The following is an 18,754-nucleotide window of genomic DNA, read 5'->3' on the forward strand; positions in this document are numbered from 1 at the left end:
GACCTACCATCATTTTAAATATGAAACGGGAACCACAAAGCATAAAAACCCGTGTGTGACTACAGCAGGGAATCCTAATAAGTACGTGTAACTCAGTTTGAAGTAGAGTTTGTGTTCACGTGGATGGGCTCCATCCGGCCAATGGCATCGTGCCCCCCCCCCTCTTCCCCCCCAAGGCCTCCAGACGATGACACCGCCAACGCGTGCTATTGGGTAATCGTTTTTTTATCGGTTTGTTTTCCCAGTGGACCTACTGGGCTTGCTGAAGTGGCGCTCCAACACCAGCCTGCTGCAGCAGAACCTCCGGCAGCTCATGAAGGTGGAGGGCGGCGAGGTGGTCAAGGTCAGGACTGTGCAGTAAATGCCTAATAAGGGCAAGGAAGCCAGTTATTAGCTATGGAATGTGAAAAAGGGGTATTAACATTTCATTTAAATGTTGCAGGGGTGGAATTACTAGCAGCGACATGTTAGCACGACATCGACGCGATTGGAGGCATTCATTTGTATTTCCAGGTTAAAAGACAGGGTGGGGGTTTCTAAGTAGGGTTTGAAGCCAGGGTTCAGCTTTCAAATACATTTTTTTTTAAAGTTGGGGTAAAATCAAGCCTCAGGGTTTCAAAAGAATATTTTAGGCTAGTTTTAGGTCTTCAAAGCATGGTTTCAACTTAGTTGGGCTTTCCTCCCTATTTGAGGGTTTTTAAACGAATACAAGGTTTTCGAATTAGTGTTACAGATGAAGCACAAAAATATAGTCAGGTGCGAATAGGGACATTTTTTGGAGGAGTAATTGTTATTTAAGTCTCACCGAAAAACGTGTGCGTCTGTGCAGACAGATGATTATTAGCACCTTCTGCGTGTGTGTGTGTGTTTGCTGGCGCGTTCCGTATTAGTAAACATTTCAGCACGGCTGGCTGATGCATCTCACTCGTCTGCATCCGTATGACAGATAAACACGCCGAGCCCTGACGCGATTCATCATGTTTATGTCACCAGACGGATTCGCAGTCAAAAAAAACAAAAAGAAGCAAAGAAAGTTGCCTTTGTTTTTTCGTTATCGGATGCGAGTCGCGAAAGTGTGAAGGAACAAATGCTAGAAGCATGTGTTAGGGTTTCAAACATTGGTTGGGGTTTCAAGCCAGCATTAGGGTTTCGAATGATATTTTCAAATTTCGAGTGCAGGCACATTGTGACGCACTGTGTTGTGTCCTTTCCAGTTCCTGCAAGATACGCTGGACGCCCTCTTCAACATCATGATGGAGAACTCGGACAGCGACACGTTTGACACGCTGGTCTTTGACGCTTTGGTGAGTGAGCAAATTTTAGCCACTAGATGGGTATGAACATTACACTTAACAATTTCGAAAACATTTTTTTTCTTCTTCTTCTTCTTCTTTGCTCAGGTGTTTATTATCGGCCTCATCGCCGATCGCAAATTCCAGCACTTCAACCCGGTCCTGGAGACGTACATCCGCAAGCATTTTAGCGCCACCTTAGCCTACACGTGAGTTGGTCATCATCACGAGTGAACGAGCCCCCTCCCTCCATGACGCGCTGCGTGCGTTTGGGCAGGAAGCTGACCAAGGTTCTGAAGAACTACGTGGACAATGCCGAGAAGCTGACGGAGCAGCTGCTGAAGGCCATGAAGGGCCTGGAGTACATTTTCAAGTTCATCGTGCGCTCGCGGGTCCTCTTCAATCAGTACGTGATAACCGTAACCAGGATGAGGGCTCTCCTTTCATTACATTGACCATAATGGAGTGTACGGGATGTTAGAATGTCGTTTGCAAGGTATTTTCTGGTGGAATGTAGAAGGGAACAAAATGCTCAAATTAAAAAAACTGCATAAATTAATAAACAAAAATTAGATGAAATCTTCCAAAAATAAGGCAATTTTTTGGGGTAAAATAAGTAAATAAATAAATAAAATACATCTACAACAAAAATATTATAAAACAATATATTTGTAAAAAAACTAACTTAAATCTTAAATGGAAAATACACATTACAACAGGAAAAACACAAACATTATTATTTTTTTATCTTTACAGTAAATAGAAAAATACCAAATTATTCCAACAAATATTAGGGAATAACAAAATATGAGACAAAAAAAATGCGATACAACGATACAAGCATTAGATAAACTTCTCAAATATATATTAAAAAAACTGACAAAAATGTTACAAATTTTATAAAAATAAATAAGTATAATGAAAATATTAGAAAATAACACAATATTGTGAAAATAATACAAATCTAGTCTACAAAAATACTGAAATATTTAACAGGAAAAACAAACTGAATCTGTACAGTAAATAGAAAAATACCAAATGATTCCAACAAATATTAGGGAATAACAAAATATGAGACAAAAAAATGTGATACAACGATGCAAGCATTAGATAAACTTCTTAAATATATTTAAAAAAAAACAGACAAATGTTAAAAGTATAGTATAAAGTATAATGAAAAGAACACAATATTTTGAAAATAATACAAATCTAGTCTACAAAAATACTGAAATATTTAACAGGAAAAACAAACATAACTGTTTGAATCTGTACAGTGAATAGAAAAATACCAAATGATTCCAACAAATATTAGGAAATAACACAAAATATAAGACAAAAAAGAAAAAGAAAAACTCAGCTAACTGTTAGCTGTGCTAACCCTGGCAGGCTTTATGAGAACAAAGGAGAGGCCGACTTCATGGAGTCTCTGAGGCACCTCTTCACTTCCTTCAACCACATGATGAACAGCAACTCGGAGAGTACGGGCATGGTGAAGGTACGGGCGGGAGAGTTGACATGCAGGAATCCATTGAAATGCAGCGTTTGGATTCCTTCAGCTCGTTACACCGTGTTTTTCTTCATCCTCAGTCACACTTTCTTCTTCTACTTTCTTTTCTATGTGGTCTTAACTCTTTGACTGCCAAAAACGTTAAATAACGTTTAGTAAAATCCAATGGAGGAGTGCCAAAGACGTTAAAAGACGTTTGTTTCAAAACAGAGGTGAAACTAACCATTTTCTATTGTGGATTACTGAAAAACGGAATAAGGTAGAAACAAACTTTTTTTTCTGATGAAAGATGAGAGTCCAATCTTTTTTTGGTAGTATGTGTGTTTCCATAGTCCAAACACATAATTTTCTATGGACCTTGAAAGATCAGTCAAAATGCTTCAAATCGGCTGGCACCCACGGCATCCCTTTTCTGAAAACGTCTGGCAGTCAAAGAGTTAATCTAAGGACTGCACATACAAGCCGAGTATGCCAAATAAGACGAACCGTTTTTTGAGCTGAGTTATTGATTGGCTATTTTTATGGCAAGTCATCAAATTTGAGAGTTTGGGCATATATTTTGCTTTAGGAAAAGACTATAGACTATTTAATTCTATAGAAGCTTATTTGTTAGCTCATCAATGATTTTTCCCATTATGTGTTAAGCTTGTAAACTTTAAAGCGAAGTTTATGTGGTTATTTTATATTTAACTTTAAGTGGGAGTGGAATTAGACAGATTAAAGCCTCTATTATGAAGATTTACCAAACTAACCCTCTAAACAAATGGACAGAAAGTATTGAGATGTAATCGACAACGGTAGGCTTAACGGTACGTGCAGTCCAGATCTTCCCAGACGTCGCTTTCGTCACCTCATACTGTTTGTTTGTTTCTTGGGTCTCGGTGTTGTTTCCTCCTCTCAACCTTGACTGTCCCTGTGACCTGCTGCTCCTCTTGGCTTTTCTGCCCTTTAGCTGCTCCTCAAGGTATTTATCTCACCATTTATTTTGTGTCGTCGTCACACGTTGTCGTCCTTGACTCGCGCGCGCACTTGCGCGCCAAACCGCACCTGTGCTTTGAAATCATACAATCGGCAGGTGGAACCGAACTCGACCGTATCCGAGGCATCAACGGGGAGGCGCCTGCTGTGCAATATTTCCCTTTCTGACACTGAATTAAAAACAGATGTGGGGGGACTACTGGTGGGGGGTGGGGGGTTTAGCGTTGGGTGAAATCAAGCAAATTTGAAAGACTTTTGTCACTCCTGTGGTCTTTTGTAAAATGAGGTGCAAACCACACTTAACTCATTCACTGCCATTGACGGCTATAGACGTCAAAAATTCATTTGAACTATTTCTATTAGTTTAACATTTTTTTCCCCACTTTTGTTAACAAGAGTATGAAAACCTAGAATTGTTTTTATTGTCTTAGAACAAATACAATATTTGTAATTAATCGTGAGTTAACTATTGAAGTCATGCGATTAATTACGATTAAAAATTGTAATCGCCTGACGCCCCTCATTTTTAATAATCTTTTTTTTAAAATATATATATAAAAAAAAGAAAAGAACAGATGATTAAAAATTTGGTGCATCGGGCGATTAAAATGTGTAATTGATCGCATGATTTCACTAGTTAATTCATGATTAATCACAAATTTTATATCTGTTCTAAATGTACAAAAAAATGATCTCTAGGTTTTCATACTCTTAACAAAAATGGGAAAAAAATATTAAACTAATAGAAATAGTTAAAATATTTTTTTTACATCTATAGCTGTCAATGGCAGTGAATGAGTTAATTCAGTTTGCCGCCTAAACGGGCTGCGGAGTCAAACGAGCTTGAATATAGTCCACAAATGTGTGAATTTGAATCCAGATTGAAATTCTCTCCCCTTGACGGCAATTTCTTTAAAGTGACACAAAACAAGACATTTTTGATTGAGACCAGTTTGTATTTTTATTTTTTATTTTTTTTTGGGTGTCCAGGGTGCTGCACTCAAGTACATTCCCACGATTGTCAATGACGTCAAGCTGGTGTTTGATCCAAAGGAACTAAGGTAAGAAGCAAATACTTTAACATCCATTATACTAAGACACCGTCCGCCATTTTTCCACCAAAACAGCCCATCGATTCAGTCGTCCGTCACGCTTTTCAGTTCTCTGCGCCGTTTAGTTTCCTTCCACTCCAATGTGCCCGACCGCACATCTTGAGCCAATAAAGCTTTGTTCAACTCCGCAAATATTTGGTCCGGAGTCACAGACCTGGGAAATAAATACTCCAGTCAATCAGCAGCCAGCGCTTTGTAAATACAACACAGAATTTGGAGTCTGACCGCCTGCTCTCCAAATATATCAAGACAGCAGGTCAACACACATTGAACTATAAATCCTTCATCGTTTAAAAGTTGGAGGCGGTGACGCAATATTGGAGCTGCTGGTGACCGTGCACAACATTTTCAGGAATGCTGCAGAAGACGACACTATGAAAAGTTGTCATTTCGGAGAAACACTCAAATATTGAGTATATGAATAAATGGAAATATACAAATATTAGAAAAAATAAAATTAAAATATTCAATATTGCAAGAAATTATTGAACATACTGAAAAGTAAAGGTAATTTATTGATTATCCCATTGTGAGCAGTGGTTTTGAATTTGGGGCGATTGCTGGCCATTGGAGGCGATCCAATAGCTCCCGATGACCTTTGTCCTCGTTCCCACAGCAAGCTGTTCACGGAGTTCATCCTAAAGGTTCCTCCGGGTCGCCTGGTGAAGCAGAAGCTGGACTGTCTGATCGACATCGTCCACAGTGATCTCTTCACCCATCACGGTACGAAACGCACTCCCAAAGTGCAGTAATGGAATAGGCCACACCCCCTGGCCACACTAAAAGGCCATCGGTGAGGGTTCTGTTTCCCCTTTAATTGAATCCTTACCACAGCAACACAGTCATCAAAATAGCCAACACAAATCCACACTACAGTTTTCTCTTTTTGTAGATCGGATTAAAGTCACTTTGTTACCTGTAAAAGTCGGCATTTCTAAAGACGGAATTTTCCGTCTTTAGGGTTAGCATTTAAAGCCATTTTCAGACATCACGTCAAAGCTGTTTTGCCAAACAGCCGCGTGGTAAGCGAGTTCTACAACGCGCCCACCTGTTGTCATGTTTCCAATCTGTCCCAATTTGTCAGGCAAATGTTTGCATTTATTCCCCCGACGTCGGCGGAGCAATCCATTGGAGAGCGGCGCCCGCACGCATCGGCATATGCCGCCGCCGCCCACGCTCGCCACTATTCGCAACTGTTTTGCCTTTTTCCCCCCCCGCAGATTGCCGCGAGATCCTCCTGCCGCTGATGACGGAGCAGCTGAAGTTCCACCTGGAGAGGCGCGAGGAGCCCAAGGCCTGCTGCCAGCTGCTCAGCGACATCCTGGAGGTGCTCTACAGGAAGGACGTGGTGAGGAACGCTCGCGTTGCGGCGCTCCCGGCGGGCGACCTCACGCACGACGGGAGCCAGGCTTTAGTAAACTGTTTACTGTATGTTGTCACCACTTGCTTACTGTACCGTTTGATTGCTTAACACTTACGAAAACGTCTGTTCAGTGGTGCTAATTTATTCATAAATACTCAAATTCCAAATCATCGTTTACCATTGAAATCAATGGAAATTACATGAATTTGTTCCAGTGACCCAAAATACACTAACACTTTTTTTTTCTTCTGGTGTTTAACTTGAAAACAATACAAACATACATTTTTTTTTATTGTGATAAAAGTAAAGTATATGAAAATAAAAAATAATGTAGACTACTAGGTTAGATGCTAGATCTAACGGATGACTGGCCTTTAAATTAAACTAAAAAAAGTTTTCAAGATGATTAAAATGAATGTAAATTAAAAAAAATAAATGCAATCCATTTTTTGTGCTCATGTGTTGGTCACGTGTGTGCAGGGTCCCACTCAGTGGCATGTGCAGATCATCATGGAGAAGCTGCTTCGGACTGTGAACAGGACCGTCATCTCCATGGGCCGAGACTCCCCTCACATTGTAAGTCAATAGTGACGCACGCACACACACACACACACGCATGTTGGGTTTACATGTCTAGTGGGGACATCTCATTGACATAATGCATTTCCTAGACCCTTTCCCCCGAACCCGACCCATCGAAAAGGATTCCTTACCCCTAACTTCAACCATAACCCAATTCAAACCTAAACTCTAAAACCAAGTTCTGACCTTCAAAAAGAGGTTTGGATTCATGGGGACCACAAAAATGTCCCCACGGGGACACGTGGTCCCCACAATGATAGTAAAAACCCAGAAAATGGTCCCCATGATGTGATACACATTTGCTCGAATGCTTTTTTTTTTGTCTTCTCTGCTTGCGTATGTCAGATCACCGACTCATTAGATGATTGGCGATGCCTGGCAGCGACGTGTGCGTCGTATAAATACTCTAATCCGACTTTGTGCTTTGTCCTCATAAAAAAAACACATTTCATTTGTTCCCTCTTTGAGTGTTGCGCCTTATCGCTGTCTTCATTATGTTGCCACTGGACGTTGACGAGAGCGGATCATCAATGTTAAATGATAAAAATGGATTTTTATGGCGGAAACGTCTTTAAAGACACTTCATGGTACATTTATGACATGCTTAGATTCAGCAGCAGTGACTTATTCTCTCCCATTTTTTTTTTATTTTATTTACAAGGACGGATAATGAAAAATGAGATCATTTGAGGGCGACTGATTGTCTATTGTGGTTAAGTTAACAGGTTAATTAACTGTGCCCTCTAAAATGGCACCTGTGTCGTTTTCATTAGCCACTCTTTACACGCTGACTCTCGCGTCACTCACCAGGCTGTGCCCCGCCTTTTAAAGCCACACACATTCAGTGTTGCAGATACTACGGCTTACAATGCGAGGAGGGTGACGCCAAGTGGACAAAAATAATACCTGCACCTCACTTGCATGTTTTGTACTTGTATTTTGCAAAATTTCTTTTTATGCGAATAGTTGGGTGAACAATCGAGGCTAAAAATAATCCGTCCCATCCATTTTTTTCCCTGCCTTTTTAGGTAGTATCAGAAGCTCGTTTTATGCTTCCCATTAAATCTTGAAGTTTGCAATTGTTTCCTGCTTTGCTGTTCTGTGTAAACGGCACTTGCAGAACGGAGCTGTATCACTGCCATTTTTATTCGGGGCACGTTGCCAATCACTCTGCATAAAATGCTTCCCGCACAGTCTGGAGGCGGCCATGGACTCCCGCCCCCGAGTCCTCCGCCAGCTCTCTTCTCCGATTCGTTCCCATCCCAGATTCTGTGCCGCGTGTTGTGCAAATATTAGGCGATAACGCCATTGTTGGGCGGCCCGTTTCATTTCCTGGCTCGTTCAGAGCACGCTGAAGTGGCCGCGTTAATTAGCCAAACTGTCGGCCCCGAGTTGAAGATCCGCACATCGAGCGAGGACACAAAAGGCTGGCATTTGTAATATCATCACTTAAGATGAAGCGCTTCTCATCTCGCAGGCACTTTGCATCCTAATATGGCCGCCGGTAAGCAGGCTCCACACAAGACGTCGTCCTGTTGTCGTCACCGTTAGCGTTGATCCCGCATCTCTCGCCACGGCGCTGGCCTCCCACTTCGCCTGAAAGGCAATCAGCTCTCATGCGAGAGGCTTGTATTAAAGCATCCCTCTCTTGTAGCGTGCGTGCGATGCAGGCTTGCTGCTTAATGAAACTTTTCTGCCTGCCCGTGACCCCCCCGCGGTGCCGTAAAAGGCAAGAATCTCGATGCAACACATACGTGTGTGTATGCTTTGTATGGCTGTGGGCGCCTTACAAGTAAAATCTCAAAAGCGGATTTATGCTTTTAATCAATTTTCCTTCCCTTAGGTTATAGAAAATGGCATTGGCCTTATTTAAAAGTTGTTTTTGTTTAATTCCCTCTTTCTGGGATCTCTTGGAAAAACAAACATGCGTCAATTTCCGCAGGCATAATTGAAAAAAATTTTTTTTTTCCAAATGTGGTCGATATTTTTTTTCTTCTCTACAAATCTATGCTATTGGTCTGTCCCCACGTCGCCTGTTATTTATTTAATTATTATTTTTTTACACATTATTAACTCTTTGATTGACAAAAACGTTAAATAACGTTTAGTAAAATCCTATGGAGGAGTGCCAAAGACGTTAAAAGACGTTTTTTTCAAAACAGAGGTGAAACTAACCATTTTCTATTGTTGATTACTGAAAAACAGAATAAGGTAGAAACAAAAAAAAAATTCTGATGAAAGATGAGAGTCCAATCTTTCACCAACGTACGGCAACCTGTGTTTAGCATTTCAATTTGTGGATAAGACTTGATTGACAGATTGAAAAATGCTTAACTCTTTGACTGCCAAAAACGTTAAATAACGTTTAGTAAAATCCTATGGAGGAGTGCCAAAGACGTTAAAAGACGTTTTTTTTTTTTTCAAAACAGAGGTGAAACTAACCATTTCCTAGTCTTGATTACTGAAAAACGGAATAAGGTAGAAACAAACTTTTTTTTCTGATGAAAGATGAGAGTCCACTCTTTCATTTGGTAGTATGTGTGTTTCCATAGTCCAAACACATAATTTTCTGTGGACCTTGAAAGATCAGTCAAAAATGCTTAAATCGGCTGGCACCCACGGCATCCCTTTTCTGAAAACGTCCGGCAGTCAAAGAGTTAAGCAATTTAACCCCTGGGCGTTATTTTATTTTGAAATGGCTTGGTCAGAACCAACAAAAACCCCAAAAATGGTCAAATAACGCCCAGGGGTTAAAGTGTCCTTTTTAACACTTTAAATTGCTTGCTTTATAAAGTGGCAAATTTACAAAAAAAATCGCGCAAATTTGCCACTTTATAAACTCGCAAAATTGCGACTATAAAGTGGCAAAGTTGTGATTTTTTTTTTTTTTCGCGGAATATTGCCTCTAAGAAAATATGTATTTATACGTAGCCGTAATGCGCCGAGTGTGCTCTTGTAAGATCGCAGCTCTGGTGTTAGTGTCAGCTGTGCATGTCAGCAGGGACGCTCCCATCTATGAAAGCCACCCAAAAAAACTTTTTTTTTTTTTTTTTTAAACCAAATTAAGCTACAGGTGTGAAAGTGCCCTAGATCCTTGCTCAAATGTATTTCCTTTTCAAATCAAGGGGCTCTGCCTTTGAAGCCGCTCGCAGAAACTTTTAATAATCAGAGTAAAAAAAAAAATTCCCGGCTTGACAGGAAGCGTGGCGGTTGCCGCCTCCCGCGGCGCTCCCGGCAGCCCGGCCGCCCGGCCGCTGACCTTGATCCCGCTGAGTGGCAGCCTCTTCCATTTAGATTTATGCATTAGCGTTCTACTTGGTTTCCCTTCTCTCATTCCTCCGTTTTCCCGGCGCTCCAGCGGAATGTAGATGAAGCGGCATCATGAAGATGGGTTTCCGGCCGGGGCTGTGCTTTGGATGTTAGATTGGATATTACAGTGTTTCCTTCAAAAAAAAAAAATAATAATAATAATAACCACAAGTGCCATTGTTTAATCCTGAAAATGTGACCGAAAATACACCAAAATAGTTATAAACATCTTTTCTTTGTACAAGTGCTTAAAAGTTTGGTCCAATTTGACCCCCGACTACTAGAAAGGATGAATCTTTAAAACGTCACAAAAGCAAAAAAAATGAACTTACATTATCTTCCCAAAATCTTTTTCAAAGGTCTTAGAGCCACGAGTGAAGCCGTTTAATTAATCCGCACACATTTAACCTTCGTGGCGTAGCGCAACTTAATAGGTTTGTTTGAAATTCGCCATATTGGAACAAAACGAGGTTTCTTTCTATCAGGCAGCGTCGATATGATACGTAAGTAAGGCCGCTTGGTGGTCGTCTGCCGTCACATCTGCGTCTATCTTTAAAGGGCAAAGTAGTTTTGCTTTAGTTTCTTGTTGCCAAACTGTGGTTATTGTAACTGCCGTGTTCTGGAGTTATTTCAGTACATCACCTTCCCGGGTTGACATCCTGCTTGTTGTTTGCTGGCCGAGAGCTGCCAGCATTTTGCCACCTTTTCCCTCCCACCCAAAAAAAGAAAAAGTGCCCTTTTTTTTAGATGTCTGCCTCTCTGCCTTTTTCTCTTTGCCGCTGAACTCGACAAGTGCTGCAGAGCCAAGAAGCATAGCGAGAAATGGCGCTGCATCGTAATCAGCTGCTCTCCCGCGTTCAAGCTCTGAGTGTCCTCTTTTCAGTTTTCTTTTTTTTCCCTTTTCTTTTCTTCAAGGCCCCGCACCAACGTACGGCCAACCTGTGTTTAGCATTTCAATTGGTGGATAAGACTTGATTGACAGATTGAAAAATGCTTAACTCTTTGACTGCCAAAAAACGTTAAATAACGTTTAGTAAAATCCTATGGAGGAGTGCCAAAGACGTTAAAATACGTTTTTTTTTTCAAAACAGAGGTGAAACTAACCATTTTCTATTGTTGATTACTGAAAAACGGAATAAGGTAGAAACAAACTTTTTTTTCTGATGAAAGATGAGAGTCCAATCTTTCATTTGATAGTATGTGTGTTTCCATAGTCCAAACACCAAAAACGTTTAATAACGTTTAGTAAAATCCAAATGAGGGCTGCCAAAAACGTTAAAAGACGTTAACTATGATTTTTTTTTTGTTTTGTTTTGTTTTTTGGAAACGGGTGGAGGAAAGCCTTGGCCAGCTGTGCTGAAAGTATCAAGCAGATCGGGTTAGTAGTTAGTGGCATCATTCATGGAAAAAAAAAAAGTGTCAAATTCACTAGAGTGCATGAAATAATATCGTTTCACAAAAAGCTTGATTTCTCCGGATTTTGTTTCAACCATTTTCTATTGTTGATTACTGAAGAACGGAATAAGGTAGAAACAAACTTTTTTTTTCTGATGAAAGATGAGAGTCCAATCTTTCATTTGGTAGTATGTGTGTTTCCATAGTCCAAACACATAATTTTCTGTGGACCTTGAAAGATCAGTCAAAAATGCTTAAATCAGCTGGCACCCACGGCATCATCCCTTTTCTGAAAACGTCTGGCAGTCAAAGAGATTTATGATGCCTATTAGGTTGCCCTTATTTTGGAGTACAGATGATCATATTTAGTTGATTTGACTTTTGGAAAAAGGAAGGAAATTGTTTCATACTTTTTATTAGTAAACTATTTTTTTTAACACATTTACTTCCATGGACATTTTGTCAACGGGAATCCAGCCAATTTCTGCCACCCGACGTTTATATTGATCAAATACTTTTGTCAACGGGTCGGCGTGTGAAGCTCATGTTTTTAAAGGACTGTCATGACTAACAGATCCCTGTAGATGGCAGCAACAGACACTAATAAGTTGGCACTGATCAACCTTGAAGGAACAAAAGCACCCGGTTGCTAAAAATGCAAAATGATGTTGCGTTGAGACAACAAATGTAAAGTTCAGGACAAAGTGAGACTTAACCGTCGGGAAAAAAAAATAATGGCCATCTCTTTACGTTTCTGCTTTTATTCTTCGTCATTTGCATATTAAATTGTTCATTTATTTCTATACTGTATGTTTTTGAAAAACAGTATAAAATACACAGTATTGCACATAGTAAGTCAATTGCACTTTTTCCAAGATACAGATAAATACGTAGGTTGGTTTCTCTCAGTGCTAATATTAAACCCGTGGACGCGAGTGGAGGTTTTCCCCGTAAAGTTCACATCAAGTCGTCCATGGCGCTTCCTTGATGCACTCCAAACCACATCCTTTCGTTTTTCTGGTCTCTGTACGTGACTCCACAATCCTATTAATAAATGTTTCCTACATATCAGCTATGCCTATTCGTAAAATAGAACCAGCCCTATTTGATGTAACACATCGTATCGTAACTATAAAGAAATGAATTGATAGTAAATGCAAATCTTGGCTATACGTATATTTTATCATCTCCGAGCGGGCCCGTGTGTGGAGTCGCTAAATGTTTATTTGGGGTGTCATGGGACGTGGATTTGGATTTTTAGGTGCAATTCAGAGGTTTGCCAAGTTCCCACATTGTGTAACTGATAGTAAAAAAAAAAAAAAAAAAAAAAAAACATTGCACGCACGCACATACACATATTCACCCACATACAAAAAAAAATAAAAATACAAGAAATATATATATAAAAAAAAAAAAAAGGAGAGCAATGATGATGACATGTCAAATCGGTAAAATTACCGAATGAACAATACTGAGCTCTCCAGAAAAAATAAATAAATAAATAAATAAATTTTAAAAAATGCAGTAACATCGAAATAGTTTGTCGTTTTTGTTCAAATGGTGATTTGCGCGTTCCTGCGTCCTTTGTGCCATCAAATAGAAAATTGTGCTTTCCTAAAAACAAGACAAACCTTTGATCTTGCACTTTCCTAAAGGAAATAATTCAAGCTGATTATTATTATTATTATTATTACATTTTATTTGACAGTCTTTCATCGATTATAGGATTTACTGCTCACCATTTGCACTTTTATGTGTTTAAAAATCCTCAAATGAATAGTTTTGCATTTTGGTCTTGTAACCAATTAGAATCTTAAACAAAGGTACGAATCCAAACGGAATTTTTGGCGTACCAAATTTGCAGCTCCGCTATTTATAGGCCCACAGTTGGGATGTTTTTTTTTTTATATATATTTTTTATTATTATTATTATTATTATTTTAAAGAAAAGAAGATAAACACATCAATTTGTCTTAAAAATTCAGTTGTTTTTAAAAAGCTTAAAACCCGCACAAAGGCAAGGCCACGCTGTACATTCAGTTCTGGCTCGGTTTACTGCGGCGATACAATCACATGTATTTGCTCTCACCCTTCAACAGCGCTATTTTCAGGGCTGGAACAAAAATAAATCAACTCGAACCTCGACTCAACTCTAATTTGTGACAGTGGCTTAGTTGCAATAAATATGAACTTATATTCCCGCGCATCATAAATATATTCAGCTAAAACTTTAAGGTATTTTTTTTAATACAGCTCTAGATAAAAAATGTCCTTTGATGTCCAAAAATGCCATTAAGAAAATAAGTGTCATTTAACAATATTCTTTTTATATACATCTCCTTCAAAGTTAGTTGAGAAGTCAAGGTGACGTTTTAAAGAGGAATAAAATTGATCGGCGCTTTCTTCTTGAATGAACAGTTTGACGTGTGAAAATAGTCCCGTTACGCCGGAAAATCCTGAACTGTTGTTTGTTGTGCTTTTGCTGTGCGGTGAGAAGCAAGTCCGCGTCGTCCCGACGTCACCGACTGATATCCAAGGTGGGAATCTCCCTAGACGGCAGCTTCGGAAGCAAGCTGCATTTCGCCAAAAAGTGTCGGTTCACCCCCAGCTTGGCGATAATTGCTTCGGTTAGGAAAGCGCGACGCCCCGGCTTCCCCCTCGCACCCCTGCGACGCCTTCACATGAACCAGAGTCTCCAGCGGGCGTGCTTCTTGGACTCGGCTTTGGACTTGCGCTTGGGCGTGGACGTGAAGGCCTCGTGGGGGTACGGCAGGGCGGGAAAGGGGGCGTCGCCCGAGGTGCACAGCCTTTTCATGAGGGGCTGCAGTTTGTCCTCCTGCTGCTTGAAATCCAACTCCACGCTGGGAAGCAAAAAAAAAAGGCACAGTTCAGGAAAAAAAAAAAAAGCATTTCCGCTAGGGATAGACCGATAATCGGCGATATTGGTAAAAAAAAAAAATGACAGCCGATCATCTAAAAACATTTTAATCTCAGGGAACTTTATTTAAATTTACAGTTAACCCCCAAAAAAATAAAAATAAAATAAAAAATAAATAAATTTGCAGTTAACTTTGTTAGAGATGCTGCTGACCCTGGGAACATTCGGAACCTTTTGTTTTTGTTCAACATTAAAACAAAGTAATGTAGAAGGTTAAGATTTCAGGTATTTTTAAATTTTGGAAAAAAATATTTACTGTTGAAAATTAGACAGCTGTGGTATTTACTTGTTTAAGTTTCCATTTCACTTTTTAACTTACTGATAAACTTGGGAGCTCCCTGAACCTTTTTTTTTTGTTTGTTTTTGAAATTTTAAATGAATTCTATTGTCTGATTTAGATTATAAAAAAACATTAGAAGCATTTGGAAAAGTCTGAAAAATTGTTCAATAAACATGCTTTTAAGACATTCCAAAAAAGTCAAGATTGGCATTTGTATTTTAAAGGAATATTTGCCTCATTAAGCCATTTTCAGCAGTAAAAACTTAATATTTTGTCTTTAATCAATGTGGTAACTTCATTATTTTTCCACCAATCATGGCTCACCTGTTTTCTGGGTCTGGTCAGTAAACTGAGCCATGATTGGTCGTTACCTACTTCCTCAGCACAGGTGACGTCATCATCAGTCGACAGCAAGTGGAAAAAAATCGTTTTTAAAGGTATTAATTGTACATGGAAAGTAATTCTGGACAAAATATTCACTTTTCACTGCTGAAAATGGCTCAATGAGTCAAGTATCCCTTTAAGAAAAAAATGGCGACAGTATCCCCCCCCCTTTTTTTTTTTTAAACTCTTTGACTGCCAAAAACGTTAAATGACGTTAAGTAAAATCCTATGGAGGAGTGCCAAAGACGTTAAAAGACGTTTTTTTTCAAAACAGAGGTGAAACTAACCATTTTCTATTGTTGATTACTGAAAAACATAAGAAGGTAGAAACAAACTTTTTTTTCTGATGAAAGATGAGAGTCCAATCTTTCATTTGGTAGTATGTGTATTTCCATAGTCCAAACACATAATTTTCTGTGGACCTTGAAAGATCAGTCAAAATGCTTAAATCGGCTGGCACCCACGGCATCCCTTTTCTGAAAACGCTTGGCAGTCAAAGAGTTAACTGAAAATTGCTTTGAAAACTGCTGGCTGGCAATGAATGAGTCAAGATTCACACACTGAAAGTTCCTGGATTGACGTCACTCAAACCCGCTGATCTCAACATCAGAGCAATGAAAAAGCTGCTAAGATGCCGATTTTAGATGGCCAGTGCGATGAGCAGAATGTTCTGCAGAATAAATTAGCGCACAGCAACAAAACACCTTTTTCCAAGTCTGCTCTGTAGGATTTATCTGCAGCGGCCATCGTTTTTAATCCTGGCATACATTTGACTACTTACTAGCTTCTGATAAAGCGAAGCGTGGGGGGGGGGGGAGTCAGCTTACAGCCTCCACCACGCTAAATGCACTGGCGCTATTAATCTGCCCAAGCGTCCTTCGGTCCCAGCGCCCGGATGGCTTGACGAGGGCGGTGTGGGGGTTGCCAAAGGCAAGACTTGCGTAACGCTGGCGGGATTTGCTTCGTGATTGCCGGCTGGTGTGAAGGTGAGCTCGACTGCAGGCTCTTACCACACTTAGGATTTTTTATTTTTTTTAAGAGATTAAAAAGAGATTGATTGAGCCCACACTGTTACCTGAAGTTGACAGATCCACTTGTCAATGATAAAAACTAAACTTCCTCGCCCATCTGTCCCAGAGGACATCGCTCAAATTTGATAGCAATCCGGCAAAAATAGCGTCAAAGACTCCCAACAAAACGGGCTTAAAATGGCTGCGTCAAACCAAAATACCAGATGTCCTCTGTCTTTTCAGTTCTTGAGACTTACAGGAAAGTTTGAAAAAAACAAAGGATATTTCTGTCTGTTTCCGTTTTGCAGAAATTAGAATTAAAATATAGCTAAGTTTCATCAATATTCACAAATCTGTTTGAAACAGTGGGGAAAGAGCTTTTTGCAACATGGCCCTGTTTTGATCTCTTATACTCTGCTGCCACTTGCTGGCCGTTTTTTTGTTGTTGTAATAACTACCATTGCTTTAAGCGTCCTCTTCAGTTCAGATGCTGCATCAAAGCATTCTGTATGCTCTAGCATAAAGAAACCATTAAAAAAAAAAAAACATCTTTGGGAGCATTGTTATTTTTAAAATAGAACGTATTTATACGTTTTTGGGAGCAAATGAGTGAAAGAAGTGTTGGAAATGAAAATGTCCGCTTTGAACCAAAATGGAAAACTTCTTGCGGGGCTAACCCAGCCTCTCAGCACTTTTGCGTTCCCCCCCCCCCCCCCCCCCGACTCAGGCCTTTTTAAACTCAAGACCACTGCAGCAATTAGCAATAAATCACATGCGCTTAATTACAGGGGCTAGAAATCAATCGGTGCAAAGTTTGTATCCTTGGAATGTGTCTTGTGACTGTAAAGCTAATGGGAGAGCGATTACGGGAACACTTGACGATAAAGAGAATTTATGCGAGAATGTGCGGATCATTAATGGGAGATCATTAGGAACATTCGTCCCTTCATCCATTTTCTATAGCGATTATCCTCACGAGCTGACTTTGGCCAAGGGGCAAAATGGTCGCCAGCCTCATATTCACTTCTAAGTCTTCAATGGGCGCAAAAAAAAGAAAGAAAGTGTATTACTTGCGTGCAAAATGTAATAAACACCACATGGTCAGATGAAAAAAGTCATTTCTTACCTAACGTTGCATTTCGCTAATAAGTAAGCCGAGCCAAAAGTCAAACCCGCAAAATTGTGGCCGAGGGCCGAGCGACATCGTCTGAAGGTGCTTTTCTATTGGCTGCTGCTAGATGACATCACTTCTGTGTGAGACATTTTCAAACGTCCTTATTCCGGTTAATATTGAAATAAATATACTTACAATCACATTTAAAATCAACCCCAAAGGCTCATTTCTTACATTTATTACAAAAGACTAAAACAAAGGACATTTTCGCTATAAACATGGCTAGTTTTTTATTTTTTATTTTTTTTATTTTATGTTGTTATTGAAAATATTTTTGGAATTTTTTTATTTAGTTAATTTGTTCGTTTTTGTGAACTAAAATAACCTTTAGCCGACCGACACCCACATCACTCACCAGACCAGGCCCCGCCTTTTAAAGTCACAACACTCTGTCACAGTTGTAAAGTTGTTGAATGTGAGGATGGCGACCCCTAAGTCGACAAAAATTCTACATGCACCACACGGTCACATTTTCATTTTTAATAACGCAAAATAAACTTTCATCCGATTAATCGATCATTGTGAGAATAATCGATTCAAGGACGACCTTCAAGCCTCGCTCCATACAAATGCGGCTTGCGTGACGGGACGGGCGTATTCGTCGCAACTTTTTTGAATTCTCCCGATTTGTATTTTGATTGCAGCCCGGCAAAGGTCATTGAAGTTTGAACCCGGCGCCGCAATTAGCGCCACGTGTCGGCCTGGCGCGATCAATGCCGCGTGTGTTTGTCAGAAGCTAACGAGGATCCGCAGCCGTTGCCGCAAAAGTATTTCCGTGTGACCCTTTCACGGCTAACAAAGCCTTAATTGCGTCTCTGCCACGGGTCCGAGGGGCACCTTCTCATCCATTTCTGCCATTTTCTTTCTTTCTTGGGAAATCCCTCAAATGTACGTACACACACGATCGCCATAATCGGCTTTTTCTTGCTCTTCAGAGTAAGACCAGAATACTGTTGGGACTCCATTCGTGGCTACAAGTTCTTATTTCCCTGCGTGGACAGAAAAGTCCATTTCAGCTCATTTAGAAAACGCTTATTTTGATATTAATGAATGCACCGGCGGCCGTTTACATTTTATACTCTGTGGCCAGTCGCTAAATTAGCATCGAATTGCTTTTAATCCCACCCAGCGTCGACTTGCCAGGTAGCAATTTATCAAAAGCCGAAGTCGAGCGCTCGGAGTGCGTTTCATTCGGGAAACCTTGGATGCATCCAATGCTATCATTAAGACGGTTCATTTGTGTTGTGTCGTGATGCGTTCGGATCAAAACATCGAAGGGAATTTTTCAACAAGAATAGTCAAATAGGCGCTACTTGCCCCCAAAAACCGCAAGAAACCCAGCATTTGGTGGCATCGAGAAACGGGGACGAGAAAATAACAACAACAGGAAGTAAATCATCATAATTGATGTTTACGCTGCAAAAAAGACG

The 18,754-nt window shown here is 40.0% G+C and overlaps 2 protein-coding genes across 4 annotated transcripts in view; one reads left to right on the top strand and one right to left on the bottom strand.

The window, feature by feature from the left end:
* Positions 1-18,754, top strand: part of dock1 (dedicator of cytokinesis 1) — a 104,606-nt gene that overhangs the window by 23,789 nt on the left and 62,063 nt on the right. For both annotated transcript variants that reach the window (XM_077551166.1, XM_077551167.1), the window contains exons 19-27: positions 246-343; positions 1,215-1,304; positions 1,401-1,501; positions 1,570-1,698; positions 2,679-2,787; positions 4,768-4,838; positions 5,506-5,612; positions 6,110-6,237; positions 6,733-6,828. In XM_077551166.1, the coding sequence (XP_077407292.1) occupies positions 246-343; positions 1,215-1,304; positions 1,401-1,501; positions 1,570-1,698; positions 2,679-2,787; positions 4,768-4,838; positions 5,506-5,612; positions 6,110-6,237; positions 6,733-6,828 (929 nt within the window). The remainder of the gene's footprint in view (positions 1-245; positions 344-1,214; positions 1,305-1,400; positions 1,502-1,569; positions 1,699-2,678; positions 2,788-4,767; positions 4,839-5,505; positions 5,613-6,109; positions 6,238-6,732; positions 6,829-18,754) is intronic.
* insyn2a (inhibitory synaptic factor 2A) overlaps positions 12,284-18,754 on the bottom strand; it is a 32,413-nt gene continuing 25,942 nt past the window's right edge. For both annotated transcript variants that reach the window (XM_077551214.1, XM_077551212.1), the window contains one exon: positions 12,284-14,399. In XM_077551214.1, the coding sequence (XP_077407340.1) occupies positions 14,216-14,399 (184 nt within the window). In that variant the 3' untranslated portion in view covers positions 12,284-14,215. The remainder of the gene's footprint in view (positions 14,400-18,754) is intronic.

This window comes from Vanacampus margaritifer, chromosome 18, assembly GCF_051991255.1.
Source record: "Vanacampus margaritifer isolate UIUO_Vmar chromosome 18, RoL_Vmar_1.0, whole genome shotgun sequence".
Lineage (NCBI taxonomy): Eukaryota > Metazoa > Chordata > Actinopteri > Syngnathiformes > Syngnathidae > Vanacampus > Vanacampus margaritifer.